The 25,898-nt window shown below is 35.9% G+C and overlaps 1 protein-coding gene across 6 annotated transcripts in view; it reads right to left on the bottom strand.

The window, feature by feature from the left end:
• Nucleotides 1-275: 275 nt before the first annotated feature.
• The window catches only part of LIMS1 (LIM zinc finger domain containing 1), a 167,933-nt gene continuing 142,310 nt past the window's right edge, over nt 276-25,898 (bottom strand). For 2 of the 6 annotated variants that reach the window (XM_054592018.1, XM_054592015.1), the window contains exons 3-10: nt 14,584-14,650; nt 13,367-13,487; nt 12,771-12,920; nt 11,345-11,495; nt 8,821-8,913; nt 8,378-8,426; nt 5,844-5,919; nt 276-3,143 (exon numbers count right to left, since the gene is read on the bottom strand). In XM_054592018.1, coding sequence (XP_054447993.1) covers nt 3,029-3,143; nt 5,844-5,919; nt 8,378-8,426; nt 8,821-8,913; nt 11,345-11,495; nt 12,771-12,920; nt 13,367-13,487; nt 14,584-14,650 — 822 coding nt within the window. In that variant the 3' untranslated portion in view covers nt 276-3,028. Of the gene's footprint in view, nt 3,144-5,462; nt 5,653-5,843; nt 5,920-8,377; nt 8,427-8,820; nt 8,914-11,344; nt 11,496-12,770; nt 12,921-13,366; nt 13,488-14,583; nt 14,651-25,898 lie in introns of those variants that run through there. The other 4 variants (XM_054592019.1, XM_054592016.1, XM_054592014.1 and 1 more) reach the window with 3 other exon arrangements.

Raw genomic sequence — 25,898 nt, 5'->3', positions numbered from 1 at the left:
GCTGAAATCATGATATTTGTTTTTCTGATTTATTTCATTTAGCATACTTTCAAAACCCAAAAGCCATCCATGTTCTTGCAAATGGCAAGATTTCCTTCTTTTATGATTACCAGTCCACTGTATACACCATACTTTATCCATTTATCCATCAATGGACACTTGGGTTGTTCCAAAAAGGCTTTCTTAAAACATTAGCCCTGTCTTCTCATAGTTCTAGGTGTCAAAGCCATTCAAATGGAATAATGCACAACATCGTTATTAATTATGAACATTTATTAAGTACAAAGAATATACTGCAAAGGTTGTTATATAAAAACGTAATTAGCTATATAGTGTCCCTGACATTGAGTTTACAATCTAAAATGAAATACAGTAAGAATGCTGTTAGCCTACATTGAAATTTCCTGAAGGTAGAAATGGCTATTTTGGCAAACAAGTGAGGCAAACAAGTATCAGTTCAGGTACAATGTTAATAAGGCTTACAATATGATCCAAAGAATGTTTTATTTATTTCCAGACATTTCCTCCAATTATACTAGGCTTGGTAAGAGAAAAGAGCACTTAGAAATTTGGTAAAAACAATAAATTATTTAAAACTGCCTTGATGGACTTTAAACAAAGAGTTTAAACAGCTAGGAAAAGACCCACAAAAAATATTATGAAGTAAATCAAATGTCTTCTATTCCAATACAACTTTTCAACTTTTTCCTCCCTACATGTAAGGGATCCAATGATAGCCTCATTAAGGAAGTACTGTATCCAGATAAAATACCCTAACAAGTTGAACTTCCAGGAAATATTAATTCATATTGTAAGAGAAGAATGAGCAAAGAGAGCACTGGGACCTCTAGCTACAGGAGAGGCCTGGCTATATAAGGTATGTAGACAAAGCAGCTGAGTTCAGTCAGGCATCTTCAAAGTGATTAAGAATATAGGATGGAGGGTGTGTGCGTGTGCGCGCGTGTATGGGTAAATGGTTGCTTTTCTGCTTTGTATTTCTGGTGTAGAAGTATTTTAAAATTTAGCATCAAACCCTACTGCAAACCCTGTACTATTTTGTCTATATCCATAGTATAATATTTAATAAATACGTTCAAGATTTTCAGTGCTGGTCATAAATTAGCTGACAAAGGCACACTGGAGGGATTTAGATTCTTACTGTCAAATGCAAAGACTGTTTTAAACTTCTGAACACATGCCATCTTAAACTATATATTTAATTATTTTCAATCATTTGTAATTCTTTGAATTCTAAAAAACACTAAAGTAAGTTATTGATTGTAAGTTATCTGAAACCTGAAATAGAATTTATCCTTAAAGTGCACACACAAAGTTTTTAATACATGCATAGAAATGTTTTAATGGCAGAGTGTTAGTATCCTGAGATGATATATTTAATGGCAAAACAATATTTCAGCAATTTTTGGAAAAACAATAATTTTCCCCTTTGAAGTCCATCTTGTCAACCTTCTTTCAAATAACAACACAGGAGCAGCAACAGTCAAATAATGTTCAAAACTAAATGCTTTGCATACAATTTTATCAAGAAAGAATGGTCCAGGGACTTCAGAATAAAATGTTTTATGAAGTAGAATAATTCACTATTTTTGACCTAAAATTTACACTAAAATATCCCCCTTCCAATTTAAAAGTGCCATTTATACAGCTTACTTAAAGCAAAAAAAAAAAAAAAAAAAAATCCAATTAACTATGAGATCTGAAATGAAAAACCTGAAATACATATCAACATCATTCTCTTCTAATAAGATGGCAGAAATTAACTTTAATATTTCCCAAAAAGGGAGAAAACATTTTTGAAAATATAATCATAGCTGTGGTAAATGAATTTGAGTTTATAAATTTCAATCAATACATTTATTTTTAGTTGGAACTGTATGGAACAGCTAGAACTCCTGATTAAATTATGCTTCTCTAAGGCATGGCAAGTTTATGTCTAAAGCATAGATATTAACTTGGTTATAAAGACAATATGACCAAAACATATACATTCACTTTTTTTAAGTCATACATTCCAAGCTACCAAAAATTTAGTTTCATGTCCTATTCTACAACTACTCTTTGATATTACGCTTAGAAGCATTAATTGCTGTAATACATAAAAAAAACTTTCATTTTCCAATACTGCAAATTATACTGCAATTTCAAATACATAGAATAAATTTTTGCACAAAATTTTAAAAGGCAGACTATTAGCTAGCTATAACTAATGTGTTAACTGCATGAAGAAAGAAGTTTACAAGGAAAACAAAACACAAAACTAAGCATAATTTGAAAATATGAAGCATAATTATTGCATTTAACAACAGCAAAAACAAAACTCAAATGAAGTAGTTCTGAAAACACTTGTTTCATGTTAGTAATGTGTATATTCATTTTACAGCTACCAGTTTGATAAACATACTAATATTCCATAAAACTTGTTTTTCTTGGTTATTTTTTCTTCCTTCTATCCTCCACAACAGCAGCTGGAATTAATTTTGAGTACAAAATAAAATAATGTTTATATTTTTTAATCTGAGTCATGTAAAAAGTTGACTCCTTCTGTTCCTTTTTAAAAGCTGTATTTAATTTTAAAATACAGCCAAAACCAAAAGTTGTAGAGAGCAAAAAGGAAAAAGGACTTACGGACATGGACAACAGTGTGGTGACTGTAGGGAGAAGTAGGGTGGAGGAGGACTAAATGGTAATGGTAAAAAAAAAAAAAAAAAAAAAAAAAAGTTGCATTTAATTTTTTGAACATTAATTAAAATTTAACATTTAAATATGTCTCTTTGCTATTAAGCATAATCTACATTTTAATAAATTGGTAAGGGTTATTAACAAACGTGAAATCTTGATGTCACATGTTTTAAATATGATCACACAAACATTTCTTCTTTTTTAATGAGAAAAAGGAGATGAAGAAAATTTAGGTTTTCTACACTCAATTATTCTGAGACAGGTTTTAAATAGGGTGGGTCAGGTCAATAATGTTGGTACTCTCTTATCTTTGAAGAGAAAAAAGAAGTTATTTCCTTCCTAAGGTCTCAGCTAGTTTCTTAAGTCTTTTCTTCAGCTCCAACGGAAATTTCTCATAGCACTTCTTACAGACTGGTTTCATATCAAACTCCACAAATTTATTCCTAAAGATAATAATAAAAAAATTAGTGGAAATATATTTAACATAGACATGTAAATAATGTTAATACTTTTACTGAAGTAAATAAAGATACTATATGATGATGTGTTAGCAAACAAGTATAATTCTAATGTCAATTCCTGTCATTGTGGTAGATGTAAAAACTTGACAATATTTAAAAAACAATTGTCTTATAAATTGATCCTATACATCTACCTGTGTAATACAGAATGTGTACTACGTTGCAGCCAGTGTTAAGTATACAGGAAATCTAATGTAAATATAATTTAGGTAAGTAAAGTCAATCATATTTTAAAGTACCATGAGAACACTTTTAAAGTTACTTGAAGAAAAGAATTGTATTTCTGAATTTGAATGATCCTCTTTATTGAAGTCAAATTAATCTTGCTATTTTAAATTAGGTAGTTATATGGTTTCATCTTTGCTAGCATAAAATAGTTTGCCTCCCACCCCACCCCTCACCCTGTCACCCTCCAAAATCAACTTAAATAATCATCTGACAAAGAATCTTAAATCAGAATGGGTTATTTTGGTTGACTGTCTGACAGAAAGCTTGGTAAGGGAGATATAGGAAAGTTTTTGATCACTCTTAATGAACACAAATGAACCAGATTGCCTGTGGTTACATTCTGTGAACTAAATAAAGTCTTCTTTTTAAAAGCTAGAGCAATACACATTATCAATTTATTTGTAAAACAGTTATGGAGAAGACACGGTTTCAGACGTCCTTCTATCTGTAATACTTTGACAATTTGTAATTACAATACCTTATTAATGCAGAAATCCAGGGCCTCAATTGTGAATTGAATAAATAACTTTATAACTTGTTCACCATCTTTGTAATTATATTTAAGAATATATCCAGTTGTGGATCAAGTCTAGTAGTACATTGTCACCTACGACAGGTGATTGTATCTGCTAACACCTTTTACTAACTGTATTTCAGAGATAAACAGTTAGAAAATGCTAATAGTAATGCAAATGATGTCACATTTCACTTATCAGTTTGATTTCAACTCATGAATTAAAAACTTCTCCCAAAGTCTTCCTAGAACAGAAATGACTAAAACTGTCATTTTTTTTAATTGAAGGAAATAAATTACCACTTCTTTTGCAGATACTGCTAAGCCATCCTCCCACTGTTTTAATTTCATATTTGAATTTTAATTCCTATTTATAGAAAGAAACATGAAAACTGAAAAACTAAGAAAACTTTTAGAGTTAGAACACAGTCATAACCATAAAGGAAAAAAATGGGATAATCATGCTAGTAATTCAACAAAATTTCAAAGACTGAATTATTTTACATAAAAATCAGGAATAGAGATTGGAAATTTCAAGAAAATTAATTCATTGACTTGAATGGTACGGCTCTCAGTGTGTTGACATCCTCCTGCAAACCAAAAGGTCGCTGGATGATTCCTGGGTAGGTCACATGCCTGGGTTTTGGGGCCAAGTCCCCATCTTGGGGCATGTGAGAGGGAACTGATTGATGTTTCTTTTGCTCGTCAGTGTTTCTCTCCCTTTCTCCCTCCCTTCCTTTTTCTCTAAAAATAAATAAATAAAATCTTAAAAAAAAAAAAGAAAGAAAATGAACTCATTACCAGTAAACATATGGGCTTTATATGAAAGCACATCTACAGGGTGTGGCAAAAGTAGGTTTATAATTGTGAGTACACGAAACAGAGTTTATTGTTGTATTATTATTTATTAATTACTGTATTATTTTCCACGTGAACAACTTTAAACCTGCTTTTGCCCCACCTGGTACATACACCAAAGATAGCATATATCTCATTATGTACATTACAAGGTATTTTCTTAGATCTGAAACACACTGAAAGGATTTAATTTATTACTGAACTTTAGAACACGAAACACTTGAAATTTATCAATTAGATTAATTTAGGCAAAGAAACTCAAAACTAGGATTTTAACAGTTGCAATTATCAGACAAAAATACTTTAAAACTTTCCCAGTATCAAGGAATTGATATTCTTCCCTTTGAATCCACTGAGAGAGAGAGAGAGAGAGAGAGAGAGAGAGAGAGAGAAAATTTTACCCTCATACTGTGATTTAAAAAAAGAGATCAGGTAATCTACAAATTAAGGGAAATAAGTGAAGTACAAGCTGGTATTAAGCATGAATCTTATTACTTTATGATCTATAATATTAATAATTACGTGAAAGAACCAACTCTATAGAGGATGGATACTGGTATTTTACTCTCTAGCAGTTACAAATACATGCCAAAAAAAAAGCAAAAGACAAAAACAGAACAAAAACATTCTAAAGGACTAACCAAAGAAGAAAGTAGTGAAAATGATAGAAGGGATAGAAAAGTTTACAAACAGACAGGCTTTTTCTTTTTCTGCTTGTCCTTATCCTTTGCTTCTCTCTCCCGTTTGGCAAGTCGCCTCTTAAATTCTTCTGGCATTTTCTCATAACAGTGTTTGCAGACTGGTTTTAGATCAATTTCAACAAACTTATCCCTTTGAGTAGGACAAAGAAGAAATAGAAGAACAGGAAACAATTAAAGGAAGAACTTTTACTTTCAGAAGGCCTGAGTAGAAAGAAGAAAAAAGGAATCAAATAATTATCTTTTTAAAAACTCTGTTTTAAAAAACCGTTATTCCCAAATTTTCAGTGTTGGGACACCTGCTGGACCAAAACGTGTACTTACTTGAGTGTTAATTTAGTGTTGCACGTAGAACAGGCAAAACAGTTCACACACCAGGCCTTATTAAGAGCAGAGACCACTAGAGAAAGAGGAAAGACATCTGGTCACATACATGGCATGGAAAATGGGGGAGCTGAAGTTTTCAACTTTAAGACAGAGTTAAGGTAAGGTTATTTTCAAGACACTTGGAAGAGGTTCTCAGAGGATTGCTTGCAAAAGAATCACATAGTTAAAAAACCTTGGTGTCATTAATTAATGTTTATTGAAACAATTTTATTTATTTTTTTCACATTAAAAACACAAATTGTAAAAAACAATAAGTGCTGGCAAGGTCATGGAGGAAAGGGAACCCTAGTGCACTGTTGGTGGGAATGCAGACTGGTGCAGCCACTGTGGAGAACAGTTTGGAATTTCCTCAAAAAGCTAAAAATGGAACTGCTTTTTGATCCAGCGATTCCACTGCTGGGATTATACCCTAAGGATCCCAAAACACCAATTCAAAAGAACCTGTGCACCCCAATGTTCTTAGCAGCATAATTTACAATAGCCAAATGCTGGAAGCAACTTAAGTGCCCATCAATAAATGAGTGGATCAAAAAACTATGGTACATTTACACAATGGATACTACACAGCAGAAAGAAAGAGTGAGCTACTACCCTTCCCGACAGTGTGGATGGAACTGAAGAGCATTATGCTACGCGAAATAAGCTAGGGGATAAAAGACAAATACCATATGATCTCACCTATAAGTGGGATCTCATCAACAAAACAAACAAGTAAGAAAAATACAACCAGCAACATTGAAAGAAAAAACAAACCAACAGTATCGAGAGGGAAGGAGGGAGGTGGGTAACAGTGAAAGGAAAGGGAAGGGTCAAATCAAGGAACATGTATAAAGGACCCATGGACAAAGCCAAAGTGGGGATGGATTGAGGGTGGGAGGTGGAGGTGGATGGGGCAGGGGAAAGTGGTGGCAGGAAAATGAAGACAAGTACTTGAACAATAAAAATATATAAATAAATAAAAACATACAAACAATTTATGTCTTTTATGACTGTAAGCTTCATCTTAGGAATATTATTATTGCCCTTTTCAACTTTTACTTTTACTTTTTTTTTTAAGATTTTATTTATTTTTTAGAGAAAAGGGGAAGGGAGGGAGAAAGAGAGGGAGAGAGACATTGATCAGTTGCCTCCCACACACCCCCAACTGGGGACCTAGACTTCAACCCAGGCATGTGCCCTGACCTAGAATCAAACTGGTGATCTTTTGGTTTGTGGGCCGGCACTCAAATCATTGAGTGACACCAGCCAGGGCTCAACCTGTACTTTTCAAAAATATACACAGAGATCTACTTCTATTCTTCCTGCATTTAAAACTGTATCGGTTAAGTATTACTGCTCTGTGTCTTTTGAAAATGCTTGACTGAGCTTCACTTGTTAGGAAACCATTCATTGAAGGTATGAATGTAGGAAACTGCACATCAACCTCTATTTATAGTTAATATTTTTCTTTTTCCTTTCCTTTGAGTGTCTTATGAGGCATATAAATGGTATGTACCATGTATTCACAACAAAGCTCTTGTCCTCTCACTCCTGTGGACAGTGCAGTGTATATGTCACTTAGATGAACTTTTGTGGCACAGTGCTTGCCTACCAGCAAGCACACTTCTCACTACTTTTCTGTTCCTACTGCCACTGGTCCATCAGAGAAATACAGAATAGAGAAGTAAAGGGAAAAAGAAAATGTAGACATTTATGTATTCACTTACAAGAGTCATTATTTATTTATTTATTTATTTTCAAACTAAGAGCTTCCTTTGACAGCAACTTTCATCTGGTAACTGTCCCATGTAGGAGAAAGGTTTATTTTGATAGCACTACAGATTGCTTTCCTGAACTAATCTTTTTGCAAACTGCGTATGTGCATTATTTCAGCGAGTATTTTCTGAGTGTGGCTCCCTGCCAAGAACCATGAAGCATGTTGAAAACAGAAATGTTCAAAACTTTGACAGGAAGTTTCTCGAAGAACTGTGCCAGGGTTTATAAGGAAAAACCAGTGCTTGGTTCCAATCAATCTGCTGTGCCTAATTATCCCAGTACAGTGGCAGTAAGTCCTAGAAACATCTATAGATAACTGCCAAGTTTTAAGATCTGGAAGGTTAAAGTGACTCTTCCTAACTATCATAGTAGACTAAACTGTTCTTAATAAACACTGCTTTATAGCTTCCAAGTTATATAATTCTAAGGAAAGGAAAGTGAAATAGGTTTCGGGATTGGCCATAAATGCTTTTTACACTTCTAGTGTAACAACTCTGTGGCACTGGCCTGAAGTATTATCAAATGAGGAACAAATCCAACTCTTAGGCTATACTTACTGATATAAACTGTTTAGGAAAAGGACCAAATAAGGAAAAAAAGTAACTGATAACAATCACATTCCAAACAATTACAGTAATCAACCTCTTACAATTTTCACGTTTCCCAAGTGCTTTTGTGTCAAAATAGTGCCATATGCAATTCCTACAGTTACTTACCATCACCTTCTATAACACGATTGCAGTGGAAACAAACATCACCAAATAGCTAAAAAATGAAAAAGCGGTAAAAATTCAAGATGGGTTAGAAATACGTTTTAAAACATCAAACATTTAATATAATTTTGTTTCTTTTTACCACTTAAAAATAAATAGGTGGCTACCAAAATCTAGATTTTACTATTACTAGAGAAAACTTGTAGCAGTTGACTAATTTTTACTTGTTATGATGAACATAATTTACTTTTCATTACTACCAAAAAACAAAAAAGGTTCTGGAGGTGTTCCAAATTTAAGGAAGCTAAAGGAACATGACAACCCTCGCCTGGGTCAAGTACTAGAGTGGAAAAAAAACCATTTCCAAGAGATTTCTTTGAAGCTGAAATACTGATAAGCTTAAATTGATAAAAGTACATCTAGTATCCAATGAGTACAAACAATACCTGGTTATAGTGGGTTTCACAATATGCCAGGCCCTTCCTTTCATAATGGCGATGTCCAAGAAATGGCTTTTCACACTTGGCACAAACAAAATGCTGAAAAAAATTGCTATAGGTCATTTTTGATTTGCCATATTTTACTTATAAAATGAAGTAAAACTCTAAAGTTATACCATCCTCAGAGAAAATACATGAAAGTTTCAGGCAGCAGTTTCATTTGGCCATAGGTACTCCTGCAGCAATTTCAGTCTTAATTCAGGTGTTTTTGAAAAGTGAAGACCCAGACCATTCAAACTTCACAAAATGAGGAGCAACACCTGTAAGCAAGAGCTGCCGCTGCAGATGAACCATGACACTGCTTCTCTCAAGAAAAGTTAAGAACACACTTCCAGCCAAGATGGAGCCCTCGGTAGACATGCCTCACCTCCTCAAGCAACCATAAGAAGGATCAAAACTAACCTCAACACTAAAAACAAGCAGAACTGCGAGAAAATCACACTGTATGGAAGGTTGACCACCAAGGATTTAAAGAAATATTCACCCAGACAGGTAGGAGGGGCAGAGACAGGGAATTAGGGTAAGAGGATGCAGTGTGGCAGCTGTCACTGGTGGTCCCCCATTCGTGTGTGGTGGATAAGAACTGGGAGAGTCACCTGGGGAGTGAGTGATCCCAGCCCTGGGCCAGAAGGCACAGCACAGGGTACCAGCGCCTGGGGGGAAAAAGCCTCATAACTTCTGGCTGTAAAAATCAGTGGGGGTTGGTGTGGAAGAAGAACTGCCAGTCTCTCAGGAGAGTCTGTTTAAAGGACCCACGTGGTCCTAGAATGTATGCAAATACACCCAGTCTGGTATTAAGCACCAGGGCAGCTGCTAGAAGGGCGCTAGTTGCATACAGGAGGTGAGACATTTGGGGGAAGTGACTGGAAACAGGCAAGAGCTGAGCAAATGGCATTGTTTCCTCTCCAACCTCTCCCCCACAAACAGAGCCACAAAGCAGAGAGTGGGTTGCCCCACCCTGGTGAATACCTAAGGTTCTGCACCTTACAACACAATACGTGTGCCAGAACAGCCAGTCAAAGCATCTCTACTTAATACATAGAAACAAACATAGGGAGGCTGCCAAATTGAGGAAACAAGAAATATGGCTCAAATGAAAGAACAGACCAAAACTCCAGAAAAACAACTAAGCAAAACTGAGATAACCAACCTATCGAGTGCAGAGTTCAAAACACTGGTAACAGGATGCTCCAAAAACTCAAAAGGGAAGAAATGAAAGCTACACTAAGTGAAATCAAGAAAAATCTACAGGGAACCAACAGTGAAGGAAAGGAAGCCAGGGTTCAGATCAATGATTTGGAACATAAGGAAGAAATAAACATTCACCAAGAACAGAATAAAGAAAGAAGAATTAAAAAAAAATCAAGAGAGAGTAAGAAGATTCTGGGACATCTCCCAACGTGCCAATATCTGATTCACGGGGATGCCAGAAGGAGAAGAGGAAGAGCAAGAAATTGAACACTTATTTGAAAAAATAATGAAAGAAAATTTCCTTAAATTGATGAAGGAAATAGACATACCAGTCCAGGAAGCACGCAGAGTCCCAAACACACTGGACCTAAAGAGGGCCACACCAAGACACATCATAATTAAATTACTCAAGATTAAAGATAAGGAGAGATTCTTAAAAGCAGTAAGAGGAGAGTTTCCTACAAAGGAGTTCCCATAAGACTATTCGCTGATTTCTCAAAAGAAATCTTGCTGGAAAGATGTATTCAAAGTCATGAAAAGCAAGGACCTACAACCAAGATTACTCTACACAGCAAAGCTATCATTTACAATTGAAGGGCAGATAAAGTGCTTCCCAGATAAGGTAAAGCTAAAGGGGTTCATCATCACCAAGCCCTTATTATATGAAATGTTAAAGAGACTTATTTAAGAAAAAGAAGATCAAAAACTATGAACAGTAAACTGACAAACTCACAACTATGGACAACTGAACCTAAAAAAATAAAAAAATTAAAACAAACTCAGTGAACAAGTAGAAAGGAAAAGAATCATAGCTATGGGGATCATCCGGAGGGTTTTCAGTGGCGAGAATGGAGGCAAAGGTATAGGGAATAAGAAGCATAATTAGGTTTAAAATAGACAGGGAGATGTTAAGAATAGTAAGGAAATGGAGAAGCCAAAGAACTTACATGCACAACCCATGGACATGAACTGAGGGGGGGGGGATTCCTGGAGGGAAGGGGGTATGAGGTGGACGTAGGCAAAGGGGAAAAAATTTTGGGACAACTCTCAGAGCATAATCAATAAAATATATTTTAAAAAATTAAGAACAAAACATCACATCCTATATCATTACCAAGAGCTCACTAAAACAGTGTATATTCTCTATTCCTAATTTTCTACAAAGTCAGCTGTCTTTAAAGTGTTCACATTTATTCTTTAAAATCTTCTAATCTTGCTAACAAATATGAACCAAAGATATTTAAAAGTACTGTTTGCCCCTGTATCATTTAGAACCTACCTCCACATGCCACTGTTTGCCCATGGCATTTACCACTCGCCCTTCAATGGGCCGTCGACAAGCACCACAGATGGGGACGCCCATTTTATCATGGCATGGCAAGCAATACAGTTCTCCTTTCAGCTCCCGGGCATCAGCAGTCAGCTCCTTTCTGTCCAAGAGAAAGATACCAAATGTGATACCATCAAGAGAGGAAAAAACTAGGCAACAATGTGTCTAAAACGTTTTAGAAGGTTTTTTGAAGATATCACTATAACAATCCCTGTAACTTCTTTTCCCTCCTGATGATCAGAGTAATGTGAATTAACAGATTTCAATATCCTTACAGTAATGATAACATGTACCAATACGTCAGATATATACCATCACACTGGTCATATCTATCAGTTTCTCATCTATTATCATAAAATAGTCCATTTGTCATCTTTAAAAAGCTAGAGAATAACAACAATGCTTACGACAGACTCAGTGATATTATCTTTCTAAAATAACTGAGGAGTTTAGAGGCTAGATCCATTTAATAGTAATTATTTAAACTGTCACAAGCTTTCAAGAATAGTTATATGCTAATAGGAAATAAACAAATGAAATGACCAGAATTTTCTATTTCCAAATACTTAAATGTACTGTTATTTTCGGTCTCCTTTGTCAATAAACATGCCAGAGATAGCCCCAATTAGTCAAATGGACATGTCTGAATTTCACCTTTTAAGTAATTCTTTAATAATGCTAATGAAAAATAAGAAATATCCTATCAGAGGACAGGCAAGAAAACCAGGTAAGGCACAAACTGAGAATCACAAAAAACATGAAGTGGCTGTACTAATAACACAAAACTGTTTTCTTGACCTTTTGCCTACCGTACTTCTTCCCCCACAAGAATTTAGCATGTAAGTTCATATTTATTATAGTAAAGTACCATTTTCATTTAAATTTTTATATTAGATAACAAATTCAGAAAATCATAGCCCAACAATTTGTCATGAGATTTTGAAGAAAAAAAAAAATTCCCTTTAGATGTAATTTAAGATATTTTGAAATAATACCCTAATTATTACAACTGTAGAAGTTATATATATACACACAAAGATAAGACTTTTAAAAGCTCTTTTTGAATCTTGTATTGGAAAAAGTTTTTGAGATGATTTGGGACATTTTAATATGGTTTGAATATTTCAAGGTCTATATATGTAAATGCACACAAAGTATGCTGCACACCCACTCAAATGGGGCAAAATGTTAACTGATGAAACTAAATGATGGGCATGTAGGTATTCTTTATATTATTCTCCTGACTTTTCTACAGGTTTAAAATTTTCCAGGTTAAAAGTCTGAGAAAAACAATCTGGTTTGCAGGAATAACAGAAATACAGAGAAATGTTATTTTATTTCCACCATTTGTGCAATAAGAAAGATATTACAATACCCGCAGTTGGCACAGTTGAAATGGTCTGGATGGTAAGGGTCATTCTTGAATATCAGAGGCTGTTCATCAATGATGGCATGGCATTTCTGGCAGATGTATTTTCCAAGGCCCCTGGCTTTCTCACGATTATGACAGGGGCGACACAGATGTCTAAACAGAACCAAAACTTCTTTAAAAACTTAAATTTAATATCTAAGGTCCTTCCTAATAATTAAAAAGAAATATGCTTCTCCTATCTCCCAAAAGAAATTATGGAAACTATGTCTTTAAAAATCACTGATGACTTAATAGAGCAGAATCAAGCCACTACTTTTTATATAAAAAAGTATTTATTCCAACCCAAGTAATCTGACTGATACTTAAGAAACTGCATTTTAAGTACCTTTCCCTCTTTTTGTCAGCCCAGGAACATAAGGTGCAGCTAAGCACTGCAGCACAGAAATTGTAGGGTCCTCTCCTAATAGGCACCAGCTCTGAGTCCCTATACCTTAAATTCAGTGTCGTAAAGCACTGTCTGACAGTCCCATGAGAAAATATGCATGACCTTGTAGTAGTCACTTCATCTACATGCACCTGACAAGGATAAAAACTCCTACCTGCCAGCATTCTTGACAAATCCGATGTCTGCCAAGACTTGCTGGCAGAGGTCGCAGCGGAAGCACTCAGGGTGCCAGCTGTTGTTCATGGCTTTGATAACTCGGCCAATGATGAATTCACCTGTGGAAAGGTACACACAAAGCATATCCAGTATGGTGTTTTACTGCTAAAAGTGGTAAGGGAAAAAAATATGAGGAAAAATATATTTAAGCCTTTTTCCACAAGTAAGGACTTTTCATGTATGCGTCTACCATACACATACAAGGACACATACATACCACAGTAAGCACTATACCAGAAAAATGTTTTCTATTTCATCTGTGTCCTTGTTTTTGATGTTGTAGCTATATTTTCAGGCTGTCTTATCACATCTCTGAATCTGACTTTCCTTTTAGAAACAATATACAAGGCTCTCTTGAATGTCTTTTGGTAATTTCTGGTCATAATTGACACAGAAAACTGAAATCCACAGAATATATTCTTGTAATCCATGCTTAATTTCTTCTTTCATTAAACCACTGCAACATTCTAATCAGTTTCTCTAATCTCTGGAGACGTTTTAGTAGGGCTCTTAGCAACCAGTGAAGGGGCTAAGGAGCAAGCAAGCCTGGTACTTGTGTAACACACAGGCAATCTTCCCGTTCACAGGACCGTGCTCAATCTACTGAGTCACACCAGCCAGGGGTACACACAGGCAATTTTTAAGTATCTGTGTACCTCACTTATATTCTCTCTCTCTTGCAAACGCAAAAGCGAGCACGAATACTTTGCACTAACAGGGGAAATGAACATTCTAAAAGATCATCTAACGGAAGTCCTAGTTTGTCCCAAAATACCTTTATATTAGAAGTCCTTAAAAATCATTTCTCTCTCTTTAAAAAATATTTTAAAGTTTACTTTTTCTTTTTTTATTGTATGGAGAGGGAAAGGGAGGGAGACAAAGAGGGAGAGAAACATCATGTGAGAGAGACACATACATCGGCTGCCTTCTGCACACAACCTGAACCAACTGAGCAACCCACGCCTCTCTCCATACAAAAAAGTATCAGGTTTTGATACTTTTCCCATTTGTTATATATTAATAATAGGAAAGAGGACTGGTAAATCACCTAAATGCTATTTACAACAAGGTCCAAACACCACTGACACTTTAGTAGTGTTAAATAGCTTAAGTAATTTTGAAACTTACTTATATTTTACACTCAGCAGAACTTACCACATTGATGACAGCAAGGTGCAAAGAGCATCTGAAAATCATGTTCACAGTACTTCCTTCCTTCAAACTGAAACAGATAGTACTTGTAAATATTAAATAAACAGAGGATAAACATAGTTATTCTACAGAGACAAAAGATGGTTTTGAACTAAGAACTCTGCTACTGAGATTTTTTAAAAGCAGATATACTTTTGTATCTTTCATACATCTACATGGGGGCACAGGAAAAGATACAATGAACAAGTTGAGACCAGAACTAATATTGTGCCCTTGGAATATGGTGACTTTGCTTCTAACTATCTTAATTGTTTTTTGGCTCACATACTCCACCCTTTAAGGATGTGATGAAAGCTACAGACCCTACTCCCCAGAAAATACGCATATATAAACTCCTTCCCACAAGTTTTAAGATTGGTATCTAAAATATTTTACTTTAAGCTTAAATATTTAAAAAGGGTAGATATTCTAGTAGTTTTAAATTTAAACATTTTAAAATGGAACCAAAACCCTTTAAAAAACTAAACTTTCTTTAACAGTTGGAAAATTTACATCCTTCTTTTCTCTCCTTGAACTGTTTCCATTTAATTTTCCCCAAAGTTTTATCATAGTATATTTTCTGATCACCCTGCCATACTTGACTGCCATTAAAATTTTTAATTTCTGAATCCATAAGGCTGAAAAGTTAACATTCATTTTCCTTTTTCTTTTTTTAAAGGAAATGCACTGATACTTTTGAGGAGCAACCTTTTAAAATTTTATTTCTTAGGGAGAGAAGAAGGGAGGAAGAAAGAGAGGGAGGGAGACATCACTGTGTGGTTGCCTCGCACATGCCCCCTGCTTGGGACCTGGCCCACAACCCAGGCACGTGCCCTGACCAGGGAATTGAACCTGTGCCACTTTGGTTCACAGGCCAGTGCTCACTCCACTGAGCCACACCAGCCAGGGCTATTTATTTATTTTTAGAAAGAGGGGAAGAAAGAGACAGAGAGAAACATCAATCAGTTGCCTCTGGGACGCCCCTAGTGGGGGACCTGACCGGTGACCCAGGCATGTGCCCTGACCAAAATTGATCTGGTGACCTTTCACAATGCAGGATGATGCCCAACCCACTGAGCCATGCCCTACAGGGCAACATTCTTTTTACTGGATTAAGTTATCATTATAATGACTATTAGTAAAACATAAGTTACAAACGTTAATTTTTTTTACTAGTTATTTACTTGAAAAGCATATTGTAATGAGATGAATAGGGATACACTTCCCCCTCAGAATTATTTTATGCATGTATGGAGAAATATATGTCTTACTACTAGAAGAGCCATTAATTCTAGATTAACTTTCTATTTTGGGGGTTGCTTTCATCCTTTTCACATAAAAAAGTTGTGGGAATTATAATTATATAAATGTCTGCCTTTAAATCTTTGAGCTCTTTATAAGTTATATGTTTAAAATCACAGTTTTGATTATCAAAACCCACTTTTAATAATGTATCAGTTGTCAAATCAATCTCCTCAATTATGAAAATTATCTGAAGATTTAGCTCGTTCAATTTAATGAACATATCTACAATAGCTTAACTGGCAAACGAGATTTATTTTGTGCCAGAAAAAGTCTTCCTTCATTTTTAAATTCAAAGGAATAAAGTATAATATATTTAATAAATCTCTTTGTAAAAGTTACAAACAGAAGATAATAAAGCAACAAGCTGTTACTCAATAGTGTGTCGTAACGTAATGCATTGTAACGTGTAGCCCAAAGTAGTTATTTATGAAGTGAGATGTTCCTTTAATGATTATATTTTAGGGACATGTATAGAAATCTGATGTTCACCCTTTAGTAGTAATTTAAAAAAGACACGTAATATAAAAACTCAGAAATAAGCCCTGTACTTTATTTAAAAAACAGTCAACTCCTCTCCCCTGCCCCACCACTCCAGTCTTAGTCAGTACTGGAAGAATGATCTCAGAACTGTTTGTCTCAATTGGCCACTTCAATTTAACAGTAAAAGACTGGTTGATGATAGCAGTGCAACCTAAGACCTTCAGACAGAAAGGAGAATGTTTTGTGAACCATTTGTTTTTTCTGTGTGTGTGGTAGTTTTAAGTTACTAGCTTTTAAAATCAGTACTTTTTAATAGAAAATACTTGACCAAGCATCTGTCAATAGAATATTGAGACCTATTAAAACAAAGTTTAATGAGAAAAGAAATGATCAACTTTTACTCTGTATTTAACAAAGCCAAGTATCTTAAAAAACAAAATGAGTCTAACAGTTAACATATATACTGTATTTGTTAGCATAAAGTAGAAAAAAATAGACTGGTTCTGATTTAAGCCTTTTATGACATCACTCAAATAGGTAACATGTCATAGGAGTTAAGAACATGGACCATGGATCCAGATGACCTAGGTTTAAATCCTGGCTGAACCACTGACTGGCTGTGTGACTCAGGACAAGCTGTTTAGCCTCTCAGTGCCTTCTAAGAGTCACAAACATATGCTTTTTCAGCTGTGTGTCCTGGCTTATAACACATACTCAACATGTGCATAATTATTTTTACCACCGCTCTCTCTGTTTTGCTTTCAGAGGACTAACTCTCTTTAAATGGATGAGTCTTTTTGAAATTAGAGGACAAAAAGGGCAAAGTCCTAAATGCAAAGTTGTCAGGACTACTTCAAACCTGCCATATATCTGAATACAGAATATCCAATATAGTTCCCAAAGCTAAGCTTCATCCTTAAAAAGAAAATACATGACTCAAGAAAGACTGGAAAGCCTTATGGATTTAAGGACCCCAGACCAATCCCTTCACATTTGTGTTGGAGCAATTCATCAGAGTAAGATTTGAGACTCCTGTGTTTTGTAAAGTGGGAAAAATGCTGTTGTGAATACAAATATATTATCAGGCAAATCAATATTAGGAATAAGAATGCAAAAACTGAGTTGCCTGAAACCACCCATGTTGCAAGATTCGTGCATACCCAGTGTGAGCACAACTGCAACGGAATGTCCTTTGCTCTAAAAGGCTACCTCTTCTCTACAGTGTGTAGAAATGATCGTACAGTTATAGCCAGGAGTTGATCCAAAGTGAAACTAGAGGATGTAAAAAGAGAAAAAATTCAGAAATCATAAATTTGGCAGAATCAAACTTCCCTAATCATTTCCTTTCTAGGTAATCACAGGTTACAATGCCAAATTGGTTTAAAATACAATAAGCCTATAAGACTACTAATGCTCCATATTAGTAGTGTTTAAACAAAATGCCAAAGTCCCACCACCTATAGGGAATGGGGATAGTTCAGTATGGGGAAGGATGAACTCTAGCAAAGATTAGTTCTGCTCTTAACTGATTAAGGTTTGGAGTTCTGTGAATATTCTCTTTGAGGGGAAAAAAGAATTCTGTTACTTTAAAGAATACTTGGAATTAAAATGCTGGCCAAGATGGAGGTGTAGGTAGATACACTTCACTTCCTCACACAACCAAAGGATGACAACAAATTTAAAAACAAAAAACCAGGACTGCGAGAAAATCAAACTGCATGGAAGTCCAACAGCAAAGGAGTTAAAGAAGAAACATTCATCCAGATTGGTAGGAGGCGTGGAGATGGGAAGCCGGGGTGGAGAGGACGTGCAACAAGGCAGCAGCTGAGGAAGTGGCTGGTGGATCGGGCGGTCCCACATTCGTATGGGGATAAGCTGGGAGGAAAAACTGGGGAGCAAGACAAACTGCATAACCCAGGGTTCCAGTGTGGGGAAATAAAGCTTTAAAACCTTTGGCTGTAAAAACCTATGGGGGTTACAGTGGCAGGAGAAACTCTCAGTCCTACAGGAGAGTCTGTTGGAGAGGCCCATGGGATCCTAAAATGTGCACAAGCCTGCCCACACGGGAATCAGCACCTGAAAGGGCATATCCACTTGAGTGGGGTGAGAGATGAGCAAGCAGAATTGTTCCCTCTCTGACTCCTTCCCCATATACAACACCACAACGCAGTGAAGTGGTTTGTCCCACCCTGGTGAATACCTAAGGCTCCACCCCTTATAACATAATAGGTGAGCTGAGACAAAGAAATTTGGCCCAAATGAAAGAACAGATCAAAACACCAGAAAAAGAACTGGGCAAAACTGAGATAGCCAATGTATCAGATGCAGAGTTCAAAACACTGGTAATCAGGATGGTCACAGAAATAACTGAGTATGGTCAGAAAATAAGGGATGAAATAAAGGCTATACAAAGTGAAATAAAAGAAAACATACAGGGTACCAACAGTGAAGGGAAGGAATCCAGGACTCAAATCAATGATTTGGGAAAAAAGGAAGGAAAAAAAGCACCCAACCAGAACAGAATGAAGACAAAAGAATTCAAAAAAGTGAGGAGAGGCTGGGAAATGATGAGACCTCTCGGACAACTTTAAATGTTCCAACATCTCAATCTAGGGGTGCCAGAAGGAAAAGAGGAAGAGCAAGAAATCAAAAACTTACCTGAACAAATAATGAAGGAAAACTTCCCCAATCTGGTGAAGGAACTAGACATGCAAGTTCAGGATGCTCAGAGAGTCCCAAAGAAGTTGGATCCAAGGAAGAACTACACCAAGACACATCATAATTAAATTGCCAAAAAGTAAAGATAAGGAGAGAATCTTAAAAACAGCAAGAAAAAAGGAGACAGTTACCTACAAAGGAGTGCCCATAAGACTATCAGCTGATTTCTCAAAAGAAACCTTAAAGGCAAGAAGGGGCTGGAAAGAAATATTTAAAAGCCGTGAATGGCAAGGGACCTACATTCATGATATCTCTATCCAGCAAAGCTATCATTTAGAATGGAAGGGCAGATAAAATGCTTCTCAGATAAGGTCAAGTTAAAGGAGTTCATCATCAACAAGCCCTTATTATATGAAATGTTAAAGGGACTTATCTAACAAAAAGAAAAAGATCAAAACTATGAACAGTAAAATGACAATAAACTCACAACTATCAACAACTGAACCTAAAAAAAACAAACAAACCCAAAAACTAAGCAAACAACTAGAACAGGAATAGAATCATAGAAATGGAGATCACATAGAGGGTTATCAACGGGGAAGGGGAAGGGAAGAATGGGGAAAAAAAGGTATAGGGAATAAGAAACATAATTGGTAGGCACAAAAGAGGCAGGGGGAGGTTAAGAATAGTATAGAAAATGGAGAAGCCAAGGAACTTATATGTACGACCCCTGGACATGAACTGGAGGGAGGGGAGTGTGGGGCAGAGGGGAAAAAAATGGGACAACTGTAATGGCATAATTAATAAAATATACTTAAAAAAAGAAAATAATACCTGGAATTAGAAACTTAGCTGGTGGTCTCATTTCAAGTCAAGTGCAAATGCTGAAAATCTTTAACATTTGTACCGGTTTGTCATAAATTGAAGTGAGTGGGTCAGCAGATAAGCACCTCTTTTTGTTGGAAAGTTTCCTCTCCAACAGTAAGTCTTTCCTTCTCAAGTTTCAGCTTTCATGAGTAATCATGATTCAGTATAAAAGGAAATGAATGAAGAAATCTCTTGGAAAACATCTTTCTACTAAACCTCTCATCATAAATTGGTCTTTCCTGTTATGCATTTTGTGATATAGGAAACAAAGGATACATTTGGGATATTCAAACTAAGAAGCAGAGAAAAAGGAATCTGACCTATCAGCCAAGAACCCAGCCCTATGTATGTTCTGTGCTAGGTTGAAAGGCTGCACACCAAGTCCCTAGTTCTTGGTTCAATCCATCCCAGTCTGTAGTATTTCTCGAAGTATATCCCTCTGTAACTACTGGTTCAATTTCACTCCCGAAGGTATTTTCTCAGGATAAATTAAGGTAATCCTTTTACTGGAGATAATCACAAACTTAGATTAAGGAACCTCTATATGCCTATATATAGTTGGTATTAGGGTCTCTGGGTTGAATAGGTATTTCCTCCTGGAAAGGGCATTTAATCAGCCTTCTTGTGCCAACAATGATTTGGTCACTTTACAAATACTTCTCCATGTGTACTGGAGAATGACTGGGGATACTGACAGCCTGTGTAAACCAGCACTGATGGAAACAGATTTCCCTCTGAAGATAATTACAATACCAAATTAAGACCACTAATCATATATAACTCACACATTTATACAACCCCTCAAATTTCCAAGACTGAAAATGAGAACAAGAAGCATGAAAGGTGTCGTCAAGTTCTAACCAAATCACTCTGAAAACCACATTCACTCCTGGAACTAGGATGTAATGTGGTCCATACAGCATGCTGCACAAGGCGGGCTCTCCACGAAACTCTAGGGAGTGACTGAGCAAAGCACAGTGATGGCAACACAGGAGAGCATTACCCATCAATTACATAAAACATCACTCCTAGGAAACTATTTTAGTTTCAGTGAGAGTCAGGGCATCGTATGGAGGAAAACAAAGCTGTGGATATAAGCAGGCCTGAGATAAAACCCTAATTTGACTACTTGCCCACCAATTAACTGTATGCAAGGTCTTTGAGACTCATAGCCACATGTAAACTGTGAGTAAGAATACCTAACTTATAGGGTTCATGTGAGAAGCTAATAAAAGAACATGAAAAACAGTTTGTAAAACCCCCATAATCGGGGTTTATTAGGCAATTATTTCAAAAATAAAAATGTTAACATAATTCACACGTCTTACAAAATTAACAATAATAGGGCATTTATTCATGCATAAAGTACTACATTCCAGGCAAGGTGAAGTAATGTGAAGCAACACAAGCCACATGAGCCCCAACTTCAAGGGACTCACCTGAACTGTGAAGAAATATCTCAACTCTTGGTGGTGAGAGTGGTAGAAAGCAATACCTATTATTGTTTTAACATGTTCGCTTTGTTTTTATTATTACCTTGACCACTGTCTTCTGATACAGGTAAATTTAAAAACACTATGACAATCATTACTATTGAAAATTTATTTAAAATTAAAATGCAGAAGTAGAATATCTCAATAGAGAAAAATTTCAGTTTGGGAAAACAGTTCTAATTACTACACAGAAAATATATCGTGCCTTCTGCTAAATGAGTGATGAACTATCCAATTTAAACAAGAAATGTAGGCTCCCTTTAGGGTCTTTCTTAAGTGACTTCTTTCTAGAAGTACTTTCTAATTATGGCACAAGAATTTACTGTGACTGCAGTCAAATTCTTAAAGAGACAGGACTATAAAAAGCTTTTTGTTTTGCGTAGGGTATTGTCTAAACAACTTGGGAAATATACCCATTTAGAACTGGCTTGCTATTACCACAGTGAACTTCCCTACCCATTTGAAGGGATGTCCTCGTTTTAGTGCAGTGGTTCTCAAATGAGGGTGGTTTTGCTTCCTGGGAGATATTTAGCAATGAATGGAGATATTTTTGGTTGTCACAACTGGGGATCTAGCGGGTAGAGATTAAGGATGCTACTAAACACCCTACAATATACAGGACAAAGAATTACCCAGCTCAAAATGTCAATAGTGCTGAGGATGAGGAACTCTGTTATACTGTGTGGAATCCTTACTTATCGGAAGCAGTGTCCATTGGGAAGTGGAGGAAGGGAGTAGGATAACTGACTGGGTACTATAGGTGCTACCTTGGTTCAAACTCAACTCTGTGAGACACATGTGATTATCCTCTTGTTTAAGAAAACTGAAATTCAGAAAGATTAAGTAACTTGTACCAAAGCTAGTGGAGCTGAACAAGGCTGTCAGACCCCATAATTTGGACTTCTTCCCCTGTATCCACCACCTCTCTATTTCTCTTTGCAGAGCAATAGAGAATTTAACCTAGAATTCTTAAATTATTGTGGAGTTTCTATCAGAACTTAAAAATCAAGATGAAAAGATAACCCTGGTTTCTTTGCTAAAACATGATGTGATCTTGACTTCAGAATTGCTCATTTGCAGACAGATGAAGAGGTAACATTACTGGATGCAGGACAGTGACATTAGTCTTGTACTACTGGGTTCCTTTTTGACCATGTATTAATACCAATAGTAAATCCATCCTCTATCCCCACTGTACAAAGCTCAGAAAAATGTTGAGGTCCTGAAAAATCCTCCTTATAGATATGGAGTTACTCAGACAGATGTCTTAGTCTGCAGTTTCATCAACAGCTTCTCTCAGTCAACAAATACTCAGAGCACCCTCTAAAGGCAAGGCATTGTGCTAGGAACTGCTGTAGATATGTGTACTCTATAAAACCACATCATGATTATTTTGCAAAACTAGCATCTTCCATTTATTAAGCTCTTACCAAGTGCCAGGCAGTGTGCTAAAGCACTTTAAACATCATCCATTCTAGTTTTCAGTGGATTTGGGGGAGGGAAGAAAATCTGTCTTCAGATAGATTTAATTTTTCCTTATTACCAAGCAGTCCATAAAACTATAAAGTTTTTCATATCTAATTTTCAAAGCTTCGTTAGTTCAGTATAATACACTAGGTAAGTTCTTGAAAACCAAGTCTTTCTTGCTCATCATTGTACTCCTAAAATATAACATGGTGCTTGGTACATTGTAACTGGTTGATTAATATTATAAATATTTGTTAAATGTATGGACAGGTCAATAAAAAAATGAATAAATACCACTCACAAAATCTCACGGAAGTCAGATCAATCGAGGTTCCTTAGACTCCTCCAATCTGTGATAGTTCCTCAGTGTTGTCCTGTCTTGCATGACACTTTTGAAAGGTACTGGCCAAGTAATCTGTTTAGTGCTCTTTGTGACTTTGTCTCATGATTACACCAAAGCTATAGTTTTGGTGAAGAATATCACAGAGGTAATATGCTCTACGTGTATGCAATAATATGCATCATATTGGGGAATACATGATATCAACATGACTTACTCTTACTGGTGATGTTAACTTTACTCACCTGTATAAGATCTTCCAGGTTTCTCCACTGCAAAGTTACTACTTTACCCTTTCTACATCCCTGTTAGAAGTGAGTCAATCACTACCGTATATACTTAAATGGGAGAGAATTGAGCTCTTTTTTTTTCTTTTAATGTCTGCTCTTGGAAATAGCATTTAAACTTTCAATAATAGGACATTTTGGCAATGCCAGTATCCTGAAAATCATCTCTAAAACATGACCTTTCCATTGCCTCCCCCCCTTAAAAAAACTCAGGTAACAGTCAAATCATTAATCATCCTCACAAATATTCGAAGGCAAATGTCAATCTTGTAGAAAATTATAAGTAACTTCTTTCGATGTCATATGCCTGCAACTTACTTTCAAAATGTTTGCCAAAAAATGGGTGTGGTGCATGCGTGAGTGCGAGATGTGTAGGGTACATGACATTCGTTGTACTATTCTTTCAACTTTTTTGTAGGTTTGAAATAAAAACAGCACATTGGCCTAAACCAACATATGAAGTTAATGGTCTGTATGTGATACTAAAAACAGAATTTCACCCACAACTGAGATCTGTTGTGCTCATTTAAAAATGCTTTTCTTTTACTCACTGCTCTGCATACAGGCATGACAAAGCTCAAAAAATGTGCAAGATGAACAAGCAGTTAGACACACTCTACCGAGATTATTAAGTATAGCCTGCAAATGTTTACATTAAAAATTGTCTGGCCCTGGCAAGTGTGGTTTATTTCATTGGAGCATTGTCCCATAAACAGAAAGGTCACAGGTTCGATTCCTTGTCAGGGCACAATTAGGTTGCCAGTTAGGTCCCTGGTTGGGGCATGAATGAGCAGTCCCTGGTTTGGGAGTATATGACAGGCAACAAATCAAGGTTTCTCTCTCACATCTGAAGTTTCTCTCCCCCTCTCTCTCCCTCTCTCTCTTCCTCCCTTTCCTTCTTTCTAATCAATAAGCATGTCCTTTGGTGAGGATAAAAGAAAAATTGTCTGATGTAGTCCTAGTTGATATATTAACATTTTATCTTTTAAAAATTCATTTAAAAAAGTTTCAATTCCAGTTTACATTCAATGTTATTCTGTATTAGTTTCAGATGTACAGCAAAATGGTTGGAAAATCATGTACTTTACAGAGTGGTCCCCTGATGCCTCAAGAACCCACCTATTTCCATACATAGTTATGATGATGATATTTTTATTCCCTATAATGCAATCTATACCTGACTGTTCTGTAACCACCAATTTAAACTGCTAATCTCTTCATCTTTTTAACCCAGCTCCCCAACATCCCTCCCCTCTGACAACTGTCAGTCTCTTCTCTGTATGAGTCTGCTTCTATTTTGCGTTTATTTTGTCCTTTAGATTCCACATAGAAATGATATCATATGGTACTTTTCTTTCTGTCTGACTTATTTCACTTAGAATAACACTCTCTCGGTCCATCCATGCTGTTGCAGAAGATAAGATTTCATTTTCTGTGGCTGACTAATATTACAATGTGTATATATATGTACGACTGCTTTTTTATCTACTCATCTATTGATGGGTCACTTGGGCTGCTTCCATACATTGGCTATTGTAAGTAATGCTGCAGTGAACAGAAGAGTGCATACATTCTTTTAAAATAGTTTTTTGGATTTCTCAGTATGTACCCCCAGAGGTGAAAATACAGGGTCATAAGGCTGTTCTTTTAGTTTTTTGAGGAATCTTCACACTATTTTCCATGGTGGTTACACCAATTGCATTCCCACCAACAGTGCATGAGGGTTACCGTTTCTCCACATCCTTGCTAACATTTGTTTGTTGATTTATTGATAGGCATTCTGACAGGTGTGAGGTGTTATCTAATTGTGGTTTTGGTTTGTGTTCCTCTGATAATTAATGATGTTGACAAACTTTCCATGTCTATTGGCCATCTGTATGCCTTTCTTAGAGGAGTGTCTATTCAGGTCTTTTGTCCACTTTATAATTGGGTTGTTTATTTTTCTGGTGTTAAGTTGTATGAGTTCCTTAACAATTTTGGGTATAACCCCCTATCAGATGTATCATTCTTTTTTATTCACTAGGCTGTCTTTGTTTTGTAGATGATTTACTTTGCTTTTTTGTTTCATGTAGCCCAATTTGTTTATTTTTTCCTTTGGTTTTCCTTGTTTGAGGAGATATAACAGAAAAAATACACTAAGAGAATTAGCTCAAAATTTTACTGCTTATGTTTTCTTCTAGGAGAATAATGGTTTCAAAGCCCTACATTTAAGTCTTTTAATCCAATTTGAGTTTATTTTTAAAAAATTATAATTTATTGATAAAAATGATGGCGGAGGAGTGAATGGGAGTCATGCTGACCTCCTCCTCCCAAGACCAAACTGGAATTGCGACTAAATAGTGGAGTAATCACCCGGAAAACAATGGAACAATAGTGGGAGAG

This window comes from Pteronotus mesoamericanus, unplaced genomic scaffold (assembly GCF_021234165.1).
Source record: "Pteronotus mesoamericanus isolate MK-2021 breed Mesoamerican mustached bat unplaced genomic scaffold, CSHL_Meso_final scaffold_31, whole genome shotgun sequence".
In the NCBI taxonomy this organism is placed as follows: domain Eukaryota; kingdom Metazoa; phylum Chordata; class Mammalia; order Chiroptera; family Mormoopidae; genus Pteronotus; species Pteronotus mesoamericanus.
The sequence above is the reverse complement of the archived record's forward strand: the minus strand, read 5'-3'. Positions and strand labels throughout refer to the sequence as shown.